This window comes from Urocitellus parryii, chromosome 7 (genome assembly GCF_045843805.1).
Source record: "Urocitellus parryii isolate mUroPar1 chromosome 7, mUroPar1.hap1, whole genome shotgun sequence".
In the NCBI taxonomy this organism is placed as follows: domain Eukaryota; kingdom Metazoa; phylum Chordata; class Mammalia; order Rodentia; family Sciuridae; genus Urocitellus; species Urocitellus parryii.
Genome location: NC_135537.1, coordinates 183241070 through 183262238, shown reverse-complemented (window position 1 = coordinate 183262238; position 21169 = coordinate 183241070). Strand labels below are relative to the sequence as shown.

Sequence of the window (21169 nt, the reverse complement as noted above, 5' to 3'; positions counted from 1 at the left end):
GCTTTGCCTCTTCCTTGCTGTGACTGAAAACGTGGCCAGGAATGCTGCCTTCCAGAGATTTGAGTCCCCAGTGGCCCTCCTCTGAGGACAAGCCCAGGCTCAGGTTCAGTGTGATCATACTGAGGTCATAGCCCCGTCACCTGAGCACCTGCAGGCTAAGAGGCAGAGCCCTGCTGACCACTGGATGGCCAGCCCACAGCCAGGGAGGCGTGAGTCTGATAGTCTCCAATGTACACACAGCTGGGGTTTTCAGGGCTCCAGATGGCCCCCAAATTAGAAGAGAATCAGAGGAGGGGCCATGTGAAGCCCCTGAAGTGAGGACAGAAATCCGCCTGGGACCTGGGGTTCTATGCCCCGCTATACTTAGGAAGTGGGGTTCTGAGTTAGGCACCTTGTGGACCCTGGGAGGCAGGGGCAGCGCTGGGAGCTCAACGTGTGGATTAAGTGCAGGAGTCAGAGCCCTTGGAGGTGCCTGGGGAGCGACCTGCATACAGCTCCCGGGTGCCCACATAGAGGACGAAAGGCTCCAGGGGTTGCCAGGGCGCACTGGTGACGAAAGTGATTTCGGGAAAGCCAGGCGGCTGTCCCGGCAAGGGCCAACACAGCCAGGGACTGCCAGGGCTCCCTGGCCCCTGGGACCCCTGCTCTAACCAGGCCGGCCGCGGCCTTCCTGGACTCTCAGGAGACCCCAATCCTGGGGCCATCTCTTTTTTGTTTTGGTTTTTCCCAAAAATTCTGTAACACTTTGAGCAGAGAAGTCACTAGGGAGTGAGAGAGGGCGCCGGAAGCGCGCGGCCTCCCGGGAGACGGGCAGCGGCTCCTTTGTTCCCACCACTCCTGTTGGGGTCCGGCGGGCCGCTCGCCAGCCTGCCGTGCCCCGCCCCCGCGCTGGCTCCGGGGCCGCGAGTACGCCCGCGTCTCCGTGCCCCGGGCGGCCTCCTGGGAGAATGGTGGGTGCCCCGGGGCGGCCTGCGCGGCGATGACCGGCAGTAACCCCGCCCGCGGCGCTCTGGGCCGGGGTCAACGACCGCGCTCGCGCTGTGGCCCGCGCCGCGCTGCGCGGCCAGCCGCGGGTCCATCACCCTATCACCTAGCAACGCCCACTCGCGCACCACCATTGGAAGGACGCGAGCGGCTCCGGCGTCCGATTGGCCGTCGCGGCGGCGCAGGCCACGCCCCCCAACTCCGCGCGCGCACGGCGGTGGCGGGGTCTCGGCGGCGCGAGTTCCGGGGACGCGGGCCGGTTCCTGGGGTTGGGCTGTCTGCGCTTGCCCGGCGCGGTCCCGGCGTGGCCCCGGTTAGTCCCAGTGTGAACCAAGCACGCTGTCCCACCTAGCGCGCGTGCCGCACACGCGGCGAGAGGAGCGGGGCGCTGGGGTGGGCGCCGGCCTGACCCGCGCGCTGTGCCCCGCGCAGGGAGGGAGCCGGGGCGGAAGCGGAGGGGCGCGCGCCCGCACAGGCCGGGCGGGGGGTGGCGCGCGCGGGCATCACCCCACCGACGGCGGCGCGCCGGGTCCCGGGGCGCAGCCCCGACGCTCATTGGCCTGGGCGGCGCAGCCAAGCTGTCAGCCCATGTGGCGTGGCCGCGCGGGGATGGCCGCGGTTTAAATAGCGCCGGCGCGGCCTAGAGGGAGCCAGAGAGACCGCAGCGGCACCCGCTCCGCTCCTTCCGCCGTGCTCACCGTCCGCCGCCTGCCGCTCGCCGCCGCCGCCGCCACCGCCGCTGCCGCCTGGTCCAGGTACGCGGCGCTCCGCGGGGCTCGGAGTCGGGCGGCGGGGCAGGGACCGCGCGGCTGGCGACGGCAGCGGCCCTCTCCTGGGCCCCTGGCGGCCTGGAGGGCGCCGACCGCGGGCCTCCGCGCCCACAAAGACTCAGCCCGGCCGGCACGCGCTCCCACCGGCCGCGGCCCCGGGCAGCCCGCCGGGCCGGGCCTCTGGACCGGGAGGGTGCGGACGGGGCGGCGGCCAGCCCCTCGGCCGGCCGGCTGGCTACCGTCACGTGGCCCGCGGGTTGCGGGAGGTAGGGCGCCGCGGGCCTGCAGGCGGCCCGCGTGGACGCGGCGAGGGCGGGCGCCGGAGCCTTCACTCGCGCCGGGGGCCCAATTCGGTGCGCGGGGCGCAGGCTGAAAGAGGCTGGTGGAGGCCCTGGGAGTGCACGAGGCTTTGGCGGAAGTTGCCGGACCAGCCGGCCTGCCTCCTTACCTGGGGCCCGGCCCCTCGCCTTCAAGGCGGCAGAAATCCTCCGCGCTGGACCCCTGGCTTCGGGCTCCTGGGCAGATGTTTCAGGAACTTAGATTCTTGGCAAAGCCCACTGCGGCCTCGGCCTGGGCACAGAATCCTGAGGCCTCACCTGCCCAGTCTGGCAGGAGTGGTGCTCCAGGTTGGATCCTGCTGGAAGACCCGTCCTACTGGCAGAGGCCACCTTTACCCCATTTCCTCAAGGTCTTGGCACCCATAGTGCCCAGGCTTGTCCCCCCTGGGTCCCTCCCAGCCCTGGCATCTTGTATGGTGCCCTGGGCAGCAGCCAGCCCCCACCCCCAACACAGGGGCAGCACCATTCTCCCAGGGGCCTGGGATGAGCATCCTTGCTGGTTGACCAGACAGACCCTGGTTTCCTGCTGGTTCTCTGGAGCGCCACCTTTTTCTGCCCTGGCTGGCCCTCCCTGGGTGGAGCTGGCATAGCTCCTGCTGACTGCAGAGGGTGGGGAATCAGGGCAGCACAGCATGGTGGGGTCAACCGAGGTCAGGCCTCTGCACAGAAAGGGTCAGAGCTCCTGAGGTGGCAGGCCAGAAGTAAGACCCAGGAACACCAGTCTACCCAGTGAGAGGGGAGGGTAGGGCCTGGTTCCAGGTCTCCACGTGGGGCTTTCTAAGTGCCTGTCCTCAGGCTAGCACTCCCCACCATCAATGGATCAGGGCGGTCCTCACCAGGGGCCTGCTATGCCCCTGAGGCACTGGTGGTGTGTGTTGAAGCAGGGACTGACCTACCTTGGGCTCTCCACAGAGGAACCATGGAGGAGGTTGTGATTGCTGGAATGTCGGGGAAGTTGCCCGAGTCGGAGAACCTGCAGGAGTTCTGGGCCAACCTCATTGGTGGTGTGGACATGGTCACAGACAATGACCGGCAGTGGAAGGCAGGTGAGTGGATGCAGGCCCCAGCTGGAGGAGGGCAGCTGGAGGGTGCTCCCGGCTATGCCTCAGGCTCTTCCAGACCCTGCCTGCCGAGCAGGGCTTGTGAACTTTGCCCTTCCTGGGCCAGCTAGACTCTTAAGAGGACAGGTGTGCTGCTGGAGTCCTGTGTCCAGGGTGCTGGAGACAGGCCCTTCTGGCGAGCTGCCTCCACCTGTGCCCTGCACTCACAGACACCCGGGAGGCTGGCTCAACTCTCATGCCCAGTGGGTTCTTCCACAAAGCAGTGCTACCTGATGGATGGGTGTGAGTCAGCATGGTGGGTCTGGCCTGGCCTGGACACCTTAGGATGGGCAGAGGGTCTCCCTGCTGGGGTCTCGTGAGCAGCAGGGACAACTCCTGGCTTCCTGCAGCAGTCTCTGCTCCGGAGGGTTCCTTCTGAGAGGTGGGGCTGGGCGTGGCAGACCTGCCTTGGTGGCTCCCCAGAGCCACTGAAGAACAGGGTTTCATTATCTCCTCTGGCTCCAGGCCCCTTGTGACACCCACGGATACCTCTGTAGAGATGAAACCTGTCTCTGTGTCCACAGGGCTCTATGGTCTGCCCAGGCGGTCTGGCAAGCTGAAGGACCTGTCCAAGTTTGATGCCTCCTTCTTTGGAGTCCACCCCAAGCAGGCGCACACCATGGACCCCCAGCTTCGGCTGCTGCTGGAGGTCACCTATGAGGCCATTGTGGATGGAGGTGGGTGGAGGAGTGCTGCTGGCCACCCTGGGGGCCTGCAGTTAAAGAATCTTCCTCCTGGCTTCTCACTGCCTCTGCAGTGGCCAGGGCTGGGGCTGCTCAGCTGGCACTGGCCGGCATGCCCGAGGCCCCAGCACCACGGAAAAGCAGAGGAAAAAGCCAAGTGCCAGCCACGTCTGTTGGCTCTGAGAGGGCCTGGAGTGTCGGAGAGTGGCGTGAGCCACCTTCTCCTGACCCTGACTGGGGGCCAATGGCTTGGGAGGCGGGCCCTGGGCAGATGGAAGTTTCACAACCGCACACCAGCCGTGTCCCAGGTGTGCCCCATTGCCCCAGTTTCCTCACTCCTGGCGCCTGGCTGGTCTTGGCGAGGGTGGGGCTGACAGCAGAGCAGGTAGCTCTGGCCAAGGGGGGCTCGATCTCCTGCCAGGGCCATAGCCCCTGTGCTTCTACACCCCTGCCCCCAGCAGAGGCCCTGGGCAGCCTCAGCTTGGCTTCGACTTTGAGAGGCCCTGCCCTGCTGATGTGCAGGGTGCCTCCACAGCTGTCTCTGTCCCTGGGTCCTACCACTTGTGGCAGGGATTCGTCCCCAGCAGGCAGACCTTGTCAGGTGGTTGGGGTGAGCCTCAGGTCACTGGATGCTGACCAGCCCAGAGCGGCTGTTGCAGGCCGTGTGGCTCACTTGTACCCACCCTTGGATGAGGATCAGCTGGCAGGGCAGGACCTTGGTGGCCTCTGCAGTGGGAGCAGCAATGGTGGAGGCCCCTGCCTTAGGCTTTCCCACTGCCCAGGCCCATCCTGGATAACTTGCACAGCTTCCTGGGGACTGTCCAGTGTCCCTCTTTCCAGTCTGGACACTCGGCCTTTGTCTCCCTGCTGCTCCTTATCTCAGCCTGTCCCAGGGCAGGCTGCCCTTGGAGCTGGGATGCTCATTGGCCAGTGGGTTTTTCAGACTCACCAGTGATACCAAGGGCCAAGGGAGTTGCCTGGGGACAATACTGTCCACTGTCCTTGTGGCTGCCTATGGCTGCCGCCTGACCTAGTTGGGGATCCGCCTGTCCCACTGATGCCCCATTTCCTCTGTGACCTGGTCTGCCACGCGACCAGCGCTGGCTTCATGAAAAAAGTCTCGATCCATGAGTAAATGCTAGGGAGTTTTAAATTAAAGAGACAAGACTCTTATTACCTTTAATACCAGCTCCGGGACGGCTTCTCCTAGCTCCCGCCTCCAGCCACCTAATGCGGTAGCGAGGTTTACAGAAGAGACTAGCGAGAGAGAAAGAGAGAGAGAGAGAGAGAGAGAGAGAGAGAGAACACACCAGGGAGTGAGCTTTTATTGGGGAACAAAAAGTCCCAAGGAAAATCACATCCAATGAAGGTTAAGGGGGGGTAGCCTCCCAAGGTCAGGGGCGACGACTGGGTCTTCGGGGCAGTGGCCAGACAGGCCTCTGCACGGACAAGCCCTCGGACCTGGAGAAGGGTGGGGGATAGCTCTGACACAGTTGTGTTTAAGGGCCTCTCACCCAGCCAGGGAGGTAACTCAAATCACGTGCGAGGATGGCCTCCCACAACCTGGTTCTTATTTCCCCCTAACCTGGGCTGGCTGCCGGCCCCAAGTGGCTCCCACCTCCTCTGCAGGACACCTCGCCTCATTCAGGCCCCTTGTAGAGTGCTGAGAGGGCGTCCCCTCGCTCTGAGGCACAGGCCAAGGGCTGGGCCTCCATCCACAGAGTTGGACGGGGAGGGCTGGGCCTGACTGCTGCTTCTGACAGGCATCAACCCGGCGTCGCTGAGAGGGACACACACTGGTGTCTGGGTGGGTGTGAGTGGCTCCGAGGCATCGGAGGCCCTGAGCCGGGACCCTGAGACGCTCCTGGGCTACAGCATGGTGGGCTGCCAGCGAGCCATGATGGCCAACAGGCTCTCCTTCTTCTTTGACTTCAAAGGTAGGTTTAACCCAGGCCTCCCAGGTGGCATAACCCGGCTCTGGGTCTCTGGCTCCCTCGCGTGTTGTTCAGAAACCCAGTGGGGCCCGGGAAGGCAGGCTTCTGCTCTGGGATGCCCACACCTGTCTCGTGCCGCTGCTTACAGGGCCCAGTATCGCTCTGGACACAGCCTGCTCCTCCAGCCTGATGGCGCTGCACAACGCCTACCAGGCTATCCGCAGCGGGGAGTGCCCCGCTGCCATCGTGGGTGGCATCAACGTGCTGCTGAAACCCAACACTTCCGTGCAGTTCATGAAGCTGGGCATGCTCAGCCCAGAGGGCACCTGCAAGTCCTTTGATGACTCAGGTAGGGATAGCAGGAAGGCCCAGCTGGGGGTCTCCCTGGTCACTTTGGCTAGCTGAGCCCTTGGAGTCTTAAGGGTCAGGCAGGGCAGTGGGACAGGACAGCTTTCCTTCTGAGCCTCTCCTGTCCTCTGCCAGCCTCTGCCAGCCTATCCCAGTAACCCCTCCCCAGAGCAGCCGTCTGCCAAGCAGATGCTCCCTGTGGAGCCTGGGCTGAACTAGACCTCAACCGGGTACCACTTTGTCCCAGGAAACGGGTATTGCCGCTCGGAGGCTGTGGTAGCAGTTCTGCTGACCAAGAAGTCCCTGGCCCGGCGGGTATACGCCACCATCCTGAATTCTGGCACCAACACCGATGGCTACAAGGAGCAAGGTGGGTGTGGGGGCGCTGACTGCCAGACTAGAGGATGCTCTTAGAGGTGAAGCCGTGCACCCTGATATAGGGGCCCTGGCTTGTGCACACCATCCCTGCCCCTCAGCCCATCAGCAGAGGCCCCGGGAGCCTGAAAGCTGGCCCTGCAGGGGAAGCCAGCATGGTCCTGGGGTCTGTGGGCTTTTGGCCTCAGGCCTGGCTGAAGAGTGTGTGTCCAGGCCTCCAGCCCATCAGTTTGGAGGCCTGCAGGTGAAGCCAGCATGGTCCTGGGGTCTGTGGGCTTTTGGCCTCAGGCCTGGCTGAAGAGTGTGTGTCCAGGCCTCCAGCCCATCAGTTTGGAGGCCTGCAGGTGAAGCCAGCATGCTGGTCCTGGGGTCTGTGGGCTTTTGGCCTCAGGCCTGGCTGAAGATGTGTGTCTAGGCCTTCAGCCCATCAGTTTGGAGGCCTGCAGGTGAAGCCAGCATGCTGGTCCTGGGGTCTGTGGGCTTTTGGCCTCAGGCCTGGCTGAAGATGTGTGTCCAGGCCTCCAGCCCATCAGTTTGGAGGCCTGCAGGTGAAGCCAGCATGCTGGTCCTGGGATCTATGAGCTTTTGGCCTCAGGCCTGGCTGAAGAGTGTGTGTCCAGGCCTCCAGCCCATCAGTTTGGAGGCCTGCAGGTGAAGCCAGCATGCTGGTCCTGGGGTCTGTGGGCTTTTGGCCTCAGGCCTGGCTGAAGGTGTGTGTCTAGGCCTCCAGCCCATCATTTTGGAGGCCTGCAGGTGAAGCCAGCATGCTGGTCCTGGGATCTATGAGCTTTTGGCCTCAGGCCTGGCTGAAGAGTGTGTGTCCAGGCCTTCAGCCCATCAGTTTGGAGGCCTGCAGGTGAAGCCAGCATGCTGGTCCTGGGATCTATGAGCTTTTGGCCTCAGGCCTGGCTGAAGAGTGTGTGTCCAGGCCTCCAGCCCATCAGTTTGGAGGCCTGCAGGTGAAGCCAGCATGCTGGTCCTGTGGTCTGTGGGCTTTTGGCCTCAGGCCTGCCTGAAGATGTGTGTCCAGGCCTCCAGCCCATCAGTTTGGAGGCCTGCAGGTGAAGCCAGCATGCTGGTCCTGGGGTCTGTGGGCCTTTGGCCTCAGGCCTGGCTGAAGAGTGTGTGTCCAGGCCTCCAGCCCATCAGTTTGGAGGCCTGGAGGCTGCTGAGATCTAATGCACGTCTCCACACAGGTGTGACCTTCCCCTCTGGAGAGGCCCAGGAGCAGCTCCTCCACTCCCTGTACAAGATGGCTGGGGTGGCCCCCGAGTCCCTCGAGTACATTGAGGCCCATGGCACAGGCACCAAGGTGAGGGCCCCACCGAGCCCCACCCCCACTGCGGGCCCCCTGGCCGCAACCTTGACTCTCTGTGTCCCCACAGGTGGGAGACCCCCAGGAGCTGAATGGAATCGTCCGAGCCTTGTGCACCTCCCGCCAGGAGCCGTTGCTGATTGGGTCCACCAAGTCCAACATGGGACACCCTGAGCCTGCCTCTGGGCTTGCAGCCCTGGCCAAGGTCAGTGGCCTGCATGCTTGTCCATCCCCACTTCTTGACCAATCAGCAGAGTCCTGGGGCACCTTAAGGCTGGCCCCTCGGTGGAGAGCAGGCATGCCAGCCTGGAGGACCACGGTCCCTGGGCTCCAGCCTATCAGGCTGGGAGACAGCAGGGGCTCCAGAGAGGACACTGAGGGTCTTGTACCCTGTATTGCAGCACATGCGGCCACATGGAAGCCCCTGGACCCCTGTACAGAGGCAGGCCTGAGTCCATGAGTAGATAACCTGCATTTTTAAAAAATTTGGTACAGAGGATTGAACAAACCAGGGGTTGTGGATTCAAAGCCAGCCTTAGCAATTTAGTGAGGCTATAAGCAACTTAGCAAGACCTTGTCTCTAAGTAAAATGCAAAAAAAAAAGGACTGCGATCTGGGTGTGGTGGCCCTGGGTTCAATCCCTAGTACCTCCCACCCCCAAAATGTGAACCCAGGGGCACTTGACCTCTGAGGCATACCCAGCCCTTTTTTTTTTTTTTTTTTTTAATTTTTTAAATACTTATTTTTTTAGTTCTCGACAAACACAACATCCTTGTTGGTATGTGGTGCTGAGGATCGAACCCGGGCCGCACGCATGCCAGGCGAGCGCGCTACCGCTGAGCCACACCCCAGCCCCCACCCAGCCCTTTTAGTTTTTTATTTTGAGACAGGGCCTCGCTAAGTAGTTTCGGGTCTCCCTATGTTGCTGAGGTTGACTTAGAACTTGCAGTTCTCCAGCCTTAGCCTCACAAGTTGCTGGGGTCATCTGTCCACCAACCGCATTCTCTGGTTACAGGTGCTGCTATCCCTGGAGCATGGGCTTTGGGCCCCCAACCTGCACTTCCACAACCCCAACCCTGAGATCCCCGCTCTGCAAGATGGGCGGCTCCAGGTGGTAGACCAGCCCCTGCCCATCCGCGGTGGCATCGTGGGCATAAACTCCTTTGGCTTTGGAGGCTCCAATGTACATGTCATTCTCCAACCCAACACGTCCCTGCCCCCAGTGCCCGCTCCCCATGCCCCTCTGCCCCGCCTGCTGCAGGCCAGTGGGCGCACCGCAGAGGCTGTGCAGAGCCTGCTGGATCAGGGCTGCCAGCATGGCCAGGACATGGCCTTTGTGAGCATGCTCAACAGCATCGCACCCACCCCTGTGGCCACCATGCCCTTCAGGGGCTATGCTGTGCTGGGTGTCGAGGATGGAGGCCGGGAAGTGCAGCAGGTCCCCCCTGGTCGGCGCCCACTCTGGTTCATCTGCACAGGTGAGACCCCCAGCCCCCATGGCCTGTTTCTGGAGGGGCAGTGGAGGATAGGGTACGTGGCTGTATCGGTGACCCTGTGTGCTCTCTGGACAGGGATGGGCGCACAGTGGTGCAGGATGGGGCTGAGCCTCATGCGCCTGGGCAGCTTCCGCGACTCCATCCTGCGCTCTGATGAGGCAGTGAAGCCATTTGGATTGAAGGTGTCAGACCTGCTCCTGAGCACAGATGAAAAGGTCTTTGATGACATCGTCCACGCCTTTGTGAGCCTCACTGCCATCCAGGTAGGGCATCTGTCCCATGCCGGGTCCCAGGGACGTTCCCAGATTGCAAAGCCTCCCGGAGAGCTGGAGTCACCAGGGTAGATGTCCCAGCCTGTCCAGCGATGGGCCCTTTGCTAGGCAGATCCTTTGGCCAGACTCAGTGTCTTATGGGTGAGGGGTACTTCTGGGGGTCCTGACCTCAGGCAGAGGATACCTAGGGAAGCTGCCATGCTGGGGCCTCCAGGACCAGATGTGCTGCTTACGAGGTGGTCTGGGAGAGTCAAGAGGTGGACATGGCCTGGTGGGGCCAGGGGCTGGTATGACATGGCCTGTCCCTATCCCAGATTGCTCTTGTGGACCTGCTGACCTCCATGGGCCTGAGACCGGACGGCATTGTGGGGCACTCCCTGGGGGAGGTGGCCTGTGGCTATGCCGATGGCTGCCTCTCTCAGGAGGAGGCTGTGCTCTCTGCCTACTGGAGAGGCCAGTGCATCAAGGAGGCCCACCTACCGGCGGGCTCTATGGCAGCTGTGGGTAGGTGTCAGCTGTGGGTCCCTCCTCCGTGGGCCCCAGGACCTTCCAGGGAGGGACTGCTCTCCTGGCACCTCTGAAAAAGGAGGCTGTCTTGCAGAGAGAGGGCCACATGCCCGGACACATCTGTGCAGCAGTCCCTGGGTGTCCCAGAGACCATGAGCCTGAGCTACACCCCCACAGGACGGCCTATGGGCTCCAGGTGGCCTCACCCTGGCCCCTCTGCCACCCAGCCTCCCTCCTACCTCATCCCCATAATGACGCCTTGGCCTGAGAGCAGGCGCAGCAGGGGTGCAGGGCGGGGTGCAGGTGCCTTGGGAAGGTGTGGCTGTCATTGTGCCCTCTCCTGCCATCTTGGAAACACCCAGCTGTGCCTGTGTGTCCTCTGGTCAGGCAGGGCTGGGGGTGGAGCTCTGGCCCCCACGCTGCCATCTTAGGTCAGCTGTGTTCACAGGCCTATCCTGGGAGGAGTCCAAACAGCGTTGCCCCGTTGGCATAGTGCCCGCCTGCCACAACTCTGAGGACACAGTGACCATCTCGGGACCTCAGGTAGGCCGTGCGGCTCTGGGACAGAACTCTGCCCCAGTGTCGTGTGTCCAGCAAGGTCTGGCCGGCCTGAGGATGAAGGCCTCTGGGTCCCACCAGCCTTTGAAGGGCATTTTCCAAAAGCCCCTCCCCACCACCTACTCGGAGCCCAAGCTGGGGAGACTGCATGGGAAGGTGCTGCCCAGGAGAGCTGGTCCAGGGGCCCCTGTGACCTGCGCCCTGACCACCCCAGGCCGCCGTGAGCGAGTTTGTGGAGCAGCTGAAGCAGGAGGGTGTGTTTGCCAAGGAGGTGCGGACGGGCGGCTTCGCGTTCCACTCCTACTACATGGAGGCCATCGCCCCGTCGCTGCTGCAGGCCCTCAAGCAGGTGTGTGCCGGGCTGTGGGGCCCAGGGGACGGTGCCCCGAGCTCCAGCTGACCTGGCTCTCGCGCAGGTGATCCGGGAGCCCAAGCCGCGCTCCACCCGCTGGCTCAGCACCTCCATCCCCGAGGCCCAGTGGCAGGGCAGCCTGGCCCGCACCTTCTCCCCCGAGTACAGCGTCAACAACCTGGTGAGCCCGGTGCTGTTCCAGGAGGCGCTGTGGCACGTGCCCGAGAACGCCGTGGTGCTGGAGATCGCACCCCACGCCCTGCTGCAGGTGCGCCCGGGGTCAGGCAGGGCTGGGGCTGGAGCCTTGGGCGGGTGGCACCACTGGCCCAGGGTCCCGGGGAGGGGGACGGGTACAGCCCAGAAGCCGCCCGGGAGTCCCAGCGTGTGCCCTGCCCCCAGGCTGTGCTGAAGCGGGGCCTGAAGCCCAGCTGCACCATCATCCCGCTGATGAAGAAGGGCCACGAGGACAACCTGCACTTCCTCCTCACCAACGTCGGCAAACTGCACCTGGCAGGGTGGGTCTCCCTCCCGTCCCACTCCCCAGGGACTGGGCACCGTGCTGTCTCCAGATGGCCCCTAGGCTGTGGCCTCTGCTGCCCCCAGCTGGGCCAGCTCGGGGCTTGGGGGTGGTTGGAAGTGGGCCTCGGGTCTGAGAGCCCCAGGAGCTGAGCCACTCACCCCTCCCTCCCCTCTTGCCAGCATCAATGTCAACCCTGATGCCCTGTTCCCGCCTGTGGACTTCCCGGTTCCCCGGGGAACCCCCCTCATCTCCCCCCTCATCCAGTGGGACCACAGCCAGACCTGGGATGTTCCGGCCACAGAGCACTTCCCCAATGGGTCCAGCTCCACCTCTGCCACCGTCTATACCATTGGTGAGCTGGGAGCCGGGAGCTGGGCTGGGCAGTGGGCTCCTTCCTGGCTGTGCCCGCAAGCACTGAGACTGGTGCCCCCTGCAGACACCAGTCCCGAGTCTCCTGACCACTACCTGCTGGACCACTGCATTGATGGCCGCGCCCTCTTCCCTGCCACTGGCTACTTGTGCCTGGTCTGGAGGACGCTGGCCCACCGCCTGGGCCTCTCTCTGGAGCAGGTACCAGTGGTGTTTGAGGATGTGACACTGCACCAGGCCACCATCCTGCCCCGGACAGGTGAGGATGCTCCAGGCAGGGTGCCCCCGGGGAGGAGGGCCCGGCCAGTCTGACCGGCTGCTCCACAGGGACGGTGCCCCTGGAGGTGCGGCTGCTGGAGGCGTCCCGTGCCTTTGAGATCTCTCAGAACGGCAGCCTGATAGTGAGCGGTGAGTGGGACCTGGCTGAGCCTAGGGCCTGGGGCTGAGGACTGGTTTGCTGCAGCCCTGGCTCAGGCCCACTGCTTCTCCTGTCCATAGGGAAGGTCTATCAGTGGGAGGACCCTGACCCCAAGCTCTTCGAGCACCCAGAAGACCTGGGCCCTGCTGAGGCCTTGCCCACCTCCTGCCTGACCCAGGCAGACATCTATAAGGAGCTGCGGCTGCATGGCTATGACTACGGCCCCCACTTCCAGGGCATCCTCGAGGCCACTCTTGAAGGTGGGCCAGGGCCTTCCAGTTATTCAGATGGCCACCAGGGAGCCCTCCTCTACAGCTGGGGCAGCAGAGCCGAGAGGGAATGGAGGGCCTGTGGGTTCAGGAGGTGGCCCCAAGGCAGGCAAGGCCCAGCCTGCTGACCACCTTCTCTGTACAGGCAATTCAGGCAAGCTGCTCTGGAAGGACAACTGGGTGACCTTCCTGGACACAGTACTACAGATGTCCATCTTGAGCTCAGGCCACCACAGCCTGCACCTGCCCACCCGCATCACTGCCGTGCACATTGACCCTGCCAGCCACCTGCAGAAAGTGTGTGCACTGCAGGGGGAGACCCAAGGTAGCACTGCTTACAGCCCTGCTTCACGCCCTGCGTGTCCCCAGCCTGCCCCGCCTGTCCTCACTGGCGTGTCCTGCAGGGGCTGACGTGGTGGTGGATCACCATCTGAAGACCATGGTCGCTGGCGGCGTCCATATCATGCAGCTGCACACCACGGCGGCCCCGCGGCGGCAGCACGAGCAGCTGACCCCCATCCTGGAGAAGTTCTGTTTCTCGCCCCACCTGGAAACAGGGTGCCTGTCCCAGAGAGCTGAGCTTCAGGAGGAGATGGAGCTGTGCAAAGGTGAGGCCCCCCGGGAGCCTCAAGTGCCTCTGGGGACAGGGAGGTGCCCTAGGAAGGCCTGCGACCAGGCATGTCCTGAGCCACTGGACTGGGGGCTGGGACACTGAGCCCACCCTCCTGGGCTGGCCACACAACCAGCCTGCCTACCGTCTGCCAGCCGGGTCTTGGTCCTCCCGTCTGTTCCTCCTGTGGCAGGTCAGGCAGTGGGCCTAAGGGGTGGCTGGAGGCTCAGAGGACACTGGCCTATCTTCTCTCCAGGACTGGCACAGGCACTACAGGCCAGGGCAGCCCAGCCAGGGCTGAAGACGTCGGTGCTTGGGCTGGACGGGGCCCGGGAGCCCCCACAGCAGGGACTGTCTCGGCTGCTGGCCGCTGCCTGCCATTTGCAGCTCAATGGCAACCTGCAGCAGGAGCTGGGCCAAGCACTGGTGCAGGAGAAGGCCCTGCTGCCCGAGGACGCCCTGCTCAGTGGCCTCCTCGACTCCATAGCACTGAAGGCCTGTGTGGACACAGCCCTGGAGAACTTGCCCAGCCTCAAGATGAAGGTGGTGGAGGTAGGCGCTCCTCTGGGTCCAGCGCTTGCTTCTACTTGAGACAGGGAAAATCCAACCCCACTAGCAGAACAGAAGGAAGTGGTGTTGGGAGAGGGGGACGCTCCTGGGGCAGGGCCCAATGCCAGTCTGCAAGTGGCTGATCCAGTTCATGCAGCTGCCCTGGGAGACTCTGGACTCCAAGCCAGGAGCACCACAGATGGGGCCTCTGGTAAAAGACAGGCAGCTGCCTGTGTGTGCCCCTGGCTGGCCCCTGGACATCCGTTTCCACTGTGGCCTGGGTACCCCTGCCCCTTGGTGGCTGATCTGAGAAGCTGCTCCCTCCCCCCAGGTGCTGGCTGGGGACGGACACCTGTACTCCCGCGTCCCGGCTCTGCTCAACACCCAGCCCATGCTGCAGCTGGATTACACGGCCACAGACCGCCAGGCGCAGGTGCTGGAGGCCGCCGCCCCCTTAATGCAGCAGTACGAGGTGGCACAGGGCAAGTGGGACCCCGCGGACCCTGCCCCTAGCAGCCTGGGCATGGCCGATCTGCTGGTGTGCAACTGTGCTGTGGCCTCCCTGGGGGACCCAGCCTTGGCCCTGGGCAACATGGCAGCTGCCCTCAAGGAGGGAGGCTTCTTGCTACTTCATGCCGTGCTCAGGGGGCATGCTCTTGGAGACATCCTGGCCTTACTCAGCTCAGAGCCACAGCACGGGCCCAGCCTCCTGAGCCAGGTACCTCTGCTGGGTGCTTGGGGTTGGGTAGGGTGGGGGCGGGCTGGGCAGGCTGGGCACTGACCTCCATGCACACTCCCAGGACGAGTGGGAGAGTCTCTTCTCCAAGACTGCACTGCACCTTGTCGGCCTCAAGAAGTCCTTCTACGGCTCTGTGCTCTTCCTGTGCCGCCGGCCTGCCCCACAGGACAGCCCCATCTTCCTGCCCGTGGAGGACACCAGCTTCCGATGGGTGGACTCCCTGAAGGTCGGGCTCTGGGACTGGACCCTGCCCTGCGTGGTGGGCACGGCTGGGACCTCTCCCGATGGCTCACTCTCTTGTTCTGCAGGGCCTTCTGGCAGAGTCCTCCTCCCAACCTGTGTGGCTGACCGCCACCGGCTGCCCCACCTCCGGCGTGGTGGGCCTGGTGAACTGTCTCCGCAAAGAGCCTGGTGGGCACCGGATCCGGTAGGAGAGGTGCCCTCTAGCTGTGCCCGCCCCATCCCACCCCGCCCCGCCCTCAGTTTTCTTCAACACCTCTGTCCACCCGTAGGTGCATCCTGCTGTCCAACCTCAGCAGCACGTCCCCCATCCCCAAGGTGGACCTTGGATCCACAGAACTGCAAAAGGTGCTGCAGGGTGACCTCGTGATGAACGTGTACCGCGATGGAGCCTGGGGTGCTTTCCGCCACTTCCCACTGGAGCAGGGTGAGCCCAGGCCACCGTGCCCCTGCCCCTGCCCCTGCCTGCTGGGCCAAGGAGGAGGGTGAGGACCCCTGCCGGCGAGGCCCTATCTCAGCCCTGCTTCTGGTGCCCAGACAAGCCCGAGGAGCAGACGAGGCACGCCTTTGTGAACGTCCTCACCCGGGGGGACCTCTCCTCCATCCGCTGGGTGTGCTCGCCCCTGAGGCACGTGCAGCCCAGCAGCCCTGGGATGCAGCTCTGCACCATCTACTACGCCTCACTCAACTTCCGAGACATCATGCTGGCCACGGGCAAGCTTTCCCCCGACGCCATCCCAGGTGCCCGGGAGCTGGCCTGGGGTGGGCTGGGCAGGACCGCCGGGGGCCCAAGTGGAGAGGGCTCCTCCCAGCCTTGCAGGCAGGGCAGGCCTGCTGACGGGAGTTGTGCTCTCTGTCCCCAGGGAAGTGGGCCAACCGGGACTGCATGCTGGGCATGGAATTCTCGGGCCGCGATGCCTGTGGCCAGCGTGTGATGGGGCTGGTGCCTGCCGAAGGCCTGGCCACCTCCATCCTGGTGTCCTCCCAATTCCTCTGGGATGTGCCTTCTGGCTGGTGAGTGGGCGGGCCGGGTGCTGGAGGCCCCACCACAGGGCGGGTGCCAGCTGGCCCCGCTGACCCTGCCCTGCACCCTCAGGACCCTGGAGGAGGCAGCCTCCGTGCCCGTCGTCTATTCCACGGCCTACTACGCCCTGGTGGTGCGCGGGCGCATGCAGCGCGGAGAGACGGTGCTCATCCACTCGGGCTCTGGCGGCGTGGGCCAGGCAGCCATCGCCATCGCGCTCAGCATGGGATGCCGCGTCTTCACCACCGTGGGTAAGGCACAGGCCTCTGCGAGCACCTGGCCCGCGAGGGCCTCCCAGCCAGGCTCACTGACGTCTCTGCCCAGGCTCGGCGGAGAAGCGGGCGTACCTCCAGGCCAGGTTCCCCCAGCTGGAGGACTCCAGCTTTGCCAACTCCCGGGACACGTCATTTGAACAGCACGTGCTGCGGCACACAGCTGGGAGAGGTGAGCAGCCGGCCTCGCCTCGCCTCCTTCCAGCCGGGCTGGGGAGGAGCCACCCGCCTCTTCGGGTGCCTGACCTGGCCCTTTGCAGGCGTCGACCTGGTCCTGAACTCCCTGGCGGAGGAGAAGCTGCAGGCCAGCGTGCGCTGCCTGGCTCAACATGGCCGCTTCCTGGAAATCGGCAAATTCGACCTTTCTAACAACCACCCTCTGGGTGAGGCTTGCAGCCGCGGGAGGGCAGTGGGTGGCGGGCTCCAGGAGACGGTATTCATGAAGAACATGTCCCCCCAGGCATGGCCATCTTTCTGAAGAACGTCACCTTCCACGGCATCCTGCTGGACGCGCTCTTTGAGGACGCGGGCGCCAGCTGGCAGGAAGTGGCAGGCCTCCTGCGGGCAGGCATCCGCGATGGCGTGGTGCAGCCCCTCAAGCGCACCGTGTTCTCCAAGGCCCACGTGGAGCAGGCCTTCCGCTATATGGCCCAGGGGAAGCACATTGGCAAGGTCCTCGTGCAGGTAAGGGCAGCGCCCCGCCCAGCCCCCAGCTCAGGCCTCTGGAGGCCTCTGAGCAACTGCCGCTTGGGCCTCAGGTGCACGAGGAGGACCAGGAGCCTGTGCTTCAGCGGCCACAGCCCACCCTGATGGCAGCCGTCTCCAAGACCTTCTGCCCGGCCCACAAGAGCTACGTCATCGCAGGGGGCCTGGGTGGCTTTGGCCTTGAGCTGGCGCAGTGGCTGGTGACGCGGGGTGCCCGGAAGCTTGTGCTGACCTCGCGCTCTGGGATCCGCACAGGTGAGAAGCCAGCCCCGGCTGGGCCACACACCATCCCTCCATCCCTCCATCCCTCCGCGGCCCCGGGGAGGCACCCTGGAAGGGGTTGGGTGTCTCCCCTTCTACCGCACTCGGCCCGTGTCCCACAGGCTTCCAGGCCAAGCGGGTCAGTGAGTGGAGGCGCCAGGGCATCCAGGTGCTGGTGTCCTCCAGCGATGCCAGCTCACTGGAGGGGGCCCGGGCCCTTGTCACGGAGGCTGCACAGCTGGGGCCCATCGGAGGTGTCTTCAACCTGGCCATGGTGAGGAGAGGTGCTGGGCAGCCACAGGGCTGGGGGCCGGCCCTCGAGCAGCAATAGGTGCTGAGGGCATCTCCCCCCAGGTCTTGAGGGACGCCATGCTGGAGAACCAGACCCCAGGGCTCTTCCAGGACGTCAGCAAACCCAAGTACAGCGGCACCCTGAACCTGGACAGGTGCGCTGGCCTCCTCTCTTCTGTCCTGGGGGAGGCCGGGTGGGGATCCTGGTGATGGCTGGCAGAGAGTGACGGGAGTGTCCGCAGGGTGACCCGGGAAGCCTGCCCTGAGCTGGACTACTTCGTGGCCTTCTCTTCGGTGAGCTGTGGCCGCGGCAACGCTGGCCAGAGCAACTACGGCTTCGCCAACTCCACCATGGAGCGCATCTGTGAGCAGCGCCGTCACGAGGGCCTCCCAGGTGCGCCGATGCCCGCAGCCTGACCCGCAGCCCTGCCCCCACCGCCCTGCCCAGCCCCTGCCCTCAGCCCTCACCCACCCACCCCTACCCACAGGCCTCGCCGTGCAGTGGGGTGCCATTGGAGATGTGGGCATTGTCCTGGAGGCCATGGGCACCAATGACACCGTCGTCGGCGGCACACTGCCCCAGCGCATCACCTCCTGCATGGAGGTGCTGGACCTCTTCCTGAGCCAGCCACACGCCGTCCTGAGCAGCTTTGTGCTGGCTGAGAAGAAGGCCCTGGCCCGCGGCAGTGCCAAGGGCCAGCAGGACTTGGTGGACGCCGTGGCCCACATTCTGGGTGAGCACTGCCAGCAGAAACCCCGCTCTGCTGCGCCTGCGTCACCGAGGGTCGGGCACGGCAGTCTGCAGAGCCAGGGGCAGAGTTAGCTGGAGCTGCTGTGGCCCTGTGGCAGGGGCAGGGAGCCACACAGAGCCAGGTGCAAGCCTCTGCACCCCAGGCCGCAGCCCACTCCAACTGGCCCCTGGGTCCCTCCCTCCACAGGCATTCGAGATCTGGCTGGGATCAACCTGGACAGCTCCCTGGCAGACCTGGGGCTGGACTCGCTCATGGGCGTGGAGGTGCGGCAGACCCTGGAGCGGGAGCACGACCTGGTGCTCTCCATGCGTGAGGTGCAGCAGCTCACGCTGCGGAAGCTACAGGAGCTGTCCTCCCAGACCCACCAGTCCTCTGGTGCGTACAGGGGGAGGGTCCTCATCCACCAGAGCTGCACGGGAGTAATGCAGCTCTCTTCCTGAGGGCACTGTGTGCATGGGAGCCCTGTGCCAGGCCAGGCTGGCATCTGCCTCTGTCTCTGCAGAAGTGGCATCCTCCAAATCCAAGGTGGTCAGCCCAGCCCGGCAGCAGGCCCAGCTGAACATGAGCACTCTCCTGGTGAACCCCGAGGGCCCCACCTTAACTCGGCTCAACTCGGTGCAGAGCTCCGAGCGGCCCCTGTTCTTGGTGCACCCCATAGAGGGCTCCACCACTGTGTTCCACAGCCTGGCCGCTAAGCTCAGCGTGCCCACCTATGGCCTGCAGTGTACCCGAGGTAAGCCCCCCAGACCTCCCGTGGACAGGCCAAGCAGTGCTCACTGCTGTGACCCTTGGCTGCTCTGCCCCTGCTGAGTGCTTGCTGCTGCCTTCCAGCTGCTCCACTGGACAGCATCCAGAGTCTAGCTGCCTACTACATCGACTGCATCAAGCAGGTGCAGCCCGAGGGGCCCTACCGGGTGGCCGGCTACTCCTATGGGGCCTGTGTGGCCTTCGAGATGTGCTCCCAACTGCAGGCCCAGCAGGGCCCAGCCCACCACAGCCTCTTCCTGTTTGACGGCTCACATGCTTACGTGGTGGCCTACACCCAGGTGAGAGCCAGGCCAGCCAGGCTGGCTGCCCCACCCAGAGCCCTGGCTTCACACGGGCCAACTCCCTGCCGAGTCCTGGACACTGCAGAGTGCCCACTGCAGCAGCCCCTCCTGCCCCACAGAGCTATCGAGCAAAGATGACCCCTGGCTGCGAGGCGGAGGCGGAGGCCGAGGCCATGTGCTTCTTCGTGCAGCAGTTCACTGATGCTGAGCACAGCAAGGTGGGCGGAACCCAGAGCAGGGGGAGGAGCATGCTAAGGGGCGGGGCCCAGAGCAAGGGGTGGAGCAGGCAAGGGGCGGGGCCCAGGGCTGGGGGAGGAGCCTGTTAGGGGCGGGGCCCAGGGCTGGGGGAGGAGCCTGTTAGGGGCGGGGCCCAGGGCTGGGGGAGGAGCTTGGCAAGGGATGGGGCCCAGGGCAGGGGAGGAGCACTGCAAGGTGGACAGTGGGTTGAGGTGTGGGGCCGTGATGGGGGCCTCAGAGCCACTGGTCCAGGCACACTCAGAGCCGCTTCCCTCAGGTGCTGGAGGCCTTGCTGCCACTGAAGGGCCTGGAGGAGCGCGTGGCTGCCGCCGTGGACCTCATCACCAGGAGCCACCAGGGCCTGGACCGCCAGGAACTGAGCTTCGCAGCCCTGTCCTTCTACCACAAGCTCCGCGCCGCCGAGAAGTACACGCCCAAGGCCAAGTACCACGGCAACGTGACCCTGCTGCGGGCCAAGACGGGCGGCGCCTACGGGGAGGACCTGGGCTCCGATTACAACCTCTCCCAGGTGAGCGGGGACCAGTGGTGAGTGGTGGGGAGTGGTGGGGCCGGGCAGCCGCTTGACAGCCGCCACCCCCAGGTGTGTGACGGGAAGGTGTCGGTGCACGTCATCGAGGGCGACCACCGCACGCTGCTAGAGGGCAGCGGGCTGGAGTCCATCATCAGCATCATCCACAGCTCCCTGGCCGAGCCACGCGTGAGTGTGCGGGAGGGCTAGGTCCTGCCCCTGTCCTCGCCCTCACCGAGACCACCACACCCCCACCACACCTGGTGCACGGGGGCTGCTGGAGAGGGTCCTGCTGGTGGGACCCCGCCTGTGGCCCAGCACCACCGCCTCCCCTAGCGGCTGCTAGGAGTAGGACCATCACACATGCCCCACCTGCCCACCCCCTCCAGGGTGGGCCAGGGGACCCAGAGCCGCTGACTCGGAGACACCTGATCTGTGAAGAGCCAGCGGGCCGGCAGGAGCCGGGCTGAGCCTTTTTGTATCTGTGTGGGGTTCGCCACGCTGGTTGGATAGTTGTTTCTCCATTTAAATTCTCATATTTATTGTATTGCTGGGAAGGACCCCTGAGGGCTCACCCCAACTCTGAATATGGCAGGAGCCACCTTGGGCAAACTTCCAGGAAGCACCAGACCTGCTCTGTGTCTCCCATGCACAGGGGTGGCTGCCCAGACCCACGGGCTGGAGCCCCCATGCCAGTCCCTGCTCCTTCTGCCCACCGCAGGGGAGGGCGGGACCCCCAGGGAACCAGGTCTCCAGCAGGTGCAGTAGCCTGTGGCCCCTGGGTCCCCAGCACCCCCGGCTGCACCCATGATGCAGGGCCTACCTCATGGCCCTGCGGACCGCGCCGGGCACCAGCTCTTCACTTTCCAAGAAATGACTCGGATGGCTGCTTGGGTTTTGAAATTGTAACTGTCAGCGTACGGGACCATGTCTGGATTTTGTTCCATTTTTACACCAACTTGGTAAATGCTGCTCTTGACCTCCTGTTACCCAAGCCTCCCCACAATTAAACCGCACATGAACGCTGACCTGGTCAGATCTCTCTCCTCCCTGACCTGTGCCGCAGCTCAACCCCATCCTGCTGGCAGTCCGCCAGCACAGTCCACACAGGACCTGCAGCCATCGGGGGAAGCAGGAGTGGGTGGGGTGCAGCCGGGCTCTGCCCGAGGAGCGGAGCCCTGCAGGTGCCTTTCCAGGACCAGGCTCGCTCAGCTGCCTGTGATAGGGAGTCTGCCTGGGCTGGACCCACCTACAGAGCATCTTCGGCAACACCCAGGCCACACTTACCTGAGCTGATGCACTG

At 64.4% G+C, this 21169-nt stretch overlaps 1 protein-coding gene across 1 annotated transcript; it reads left to right on the top strand.

Moving 5' to 3' along the window:
- The first annotated feature begins 1652 nt into the window (after positions 1 to 1652).
- Positions 1653 to 20894, top strand: Fasn (fatty acid synthase). The gene is made up of 43 exons (XM_026410750.2): positions 1653 to 1739; positions 3005 to 3138; positions 3717 to 3869; positions 5639 to 5812; positions 5958 to 6158; positions 6405 to 6527; positions 7729 to 7844; positions 7918 to 8052; positions 8863 to 9325; positions 9419 to 9606; positions 9930 to 10119; positions 10571 to 10665; positions 10895 to 11029; positions 11097 to 11300; positions 11432 to 11547; positions 11732 to 11904; positions 11989 to 12180; positions 12249 to 12329; positions 12420 to 12599; positions 12754 to 12933; positions 13013 to 13216; positions 13475 to 13770; positions 14099 to 14485; positions 14568 to 14732; positions 14815 to 14933; positions 15019 to 15173; positions 15284 to 15487; positions 15610 to 15760; positions 15843 to 16021; positions 16095 to 16214; positions 16303 to 16425; positions 16503 to 16726; positions 16801 to 17002; positions 17131 to 17282; positions 17363 to 17454; positions 17542 to 17693; positions 17788 to 18033; positions 18238 to 18426; positions 18554 to 18784; positions 18883 to 19097; positions 19220 to 19318; positions 19615 to 19866; positions 19939 to 20894. Exons 2-43 carry the CDS (start codon positions 3012 to 3014, stop codon positions 20074 to 20076), a joined length of 7521 nt encoding a protein of 2506 aa, XP_026266535.1. The 5' UTR covers positions 1653 to 1739; positions 3005 to 3011; the 3' UTR covers positions 20077 to 20894.
- Positions 20895 to 21169: the final 275 nt, after the last annotated feature.

Excerpts from the sequence above, each read along its gene's own strand:
- Fasn (XM_026410750.2), top strand. The coding sequence starts at position 3,012 with ATGGAGGAGGTTGTGATTGCTGGAATGTCGGGGAAGTTGCCCGAGTCG. Across the intron at positions 6,159-6,404 it reads CAAGTCCTTTGATGACTCAG|GAAACGGGTATTGCCGCTCG; the intron begins GTAGGGATAGCA and ends ACTTTGTCCCAG. Across the intron at positions 16,215-16,302 it reads GCGGCACACAGCTGGGAGAG|GCGTCGACCTGGTCCTGAAC; the intron begins GTGAGCAGCCGG and ends GGCCCTTTGCAG.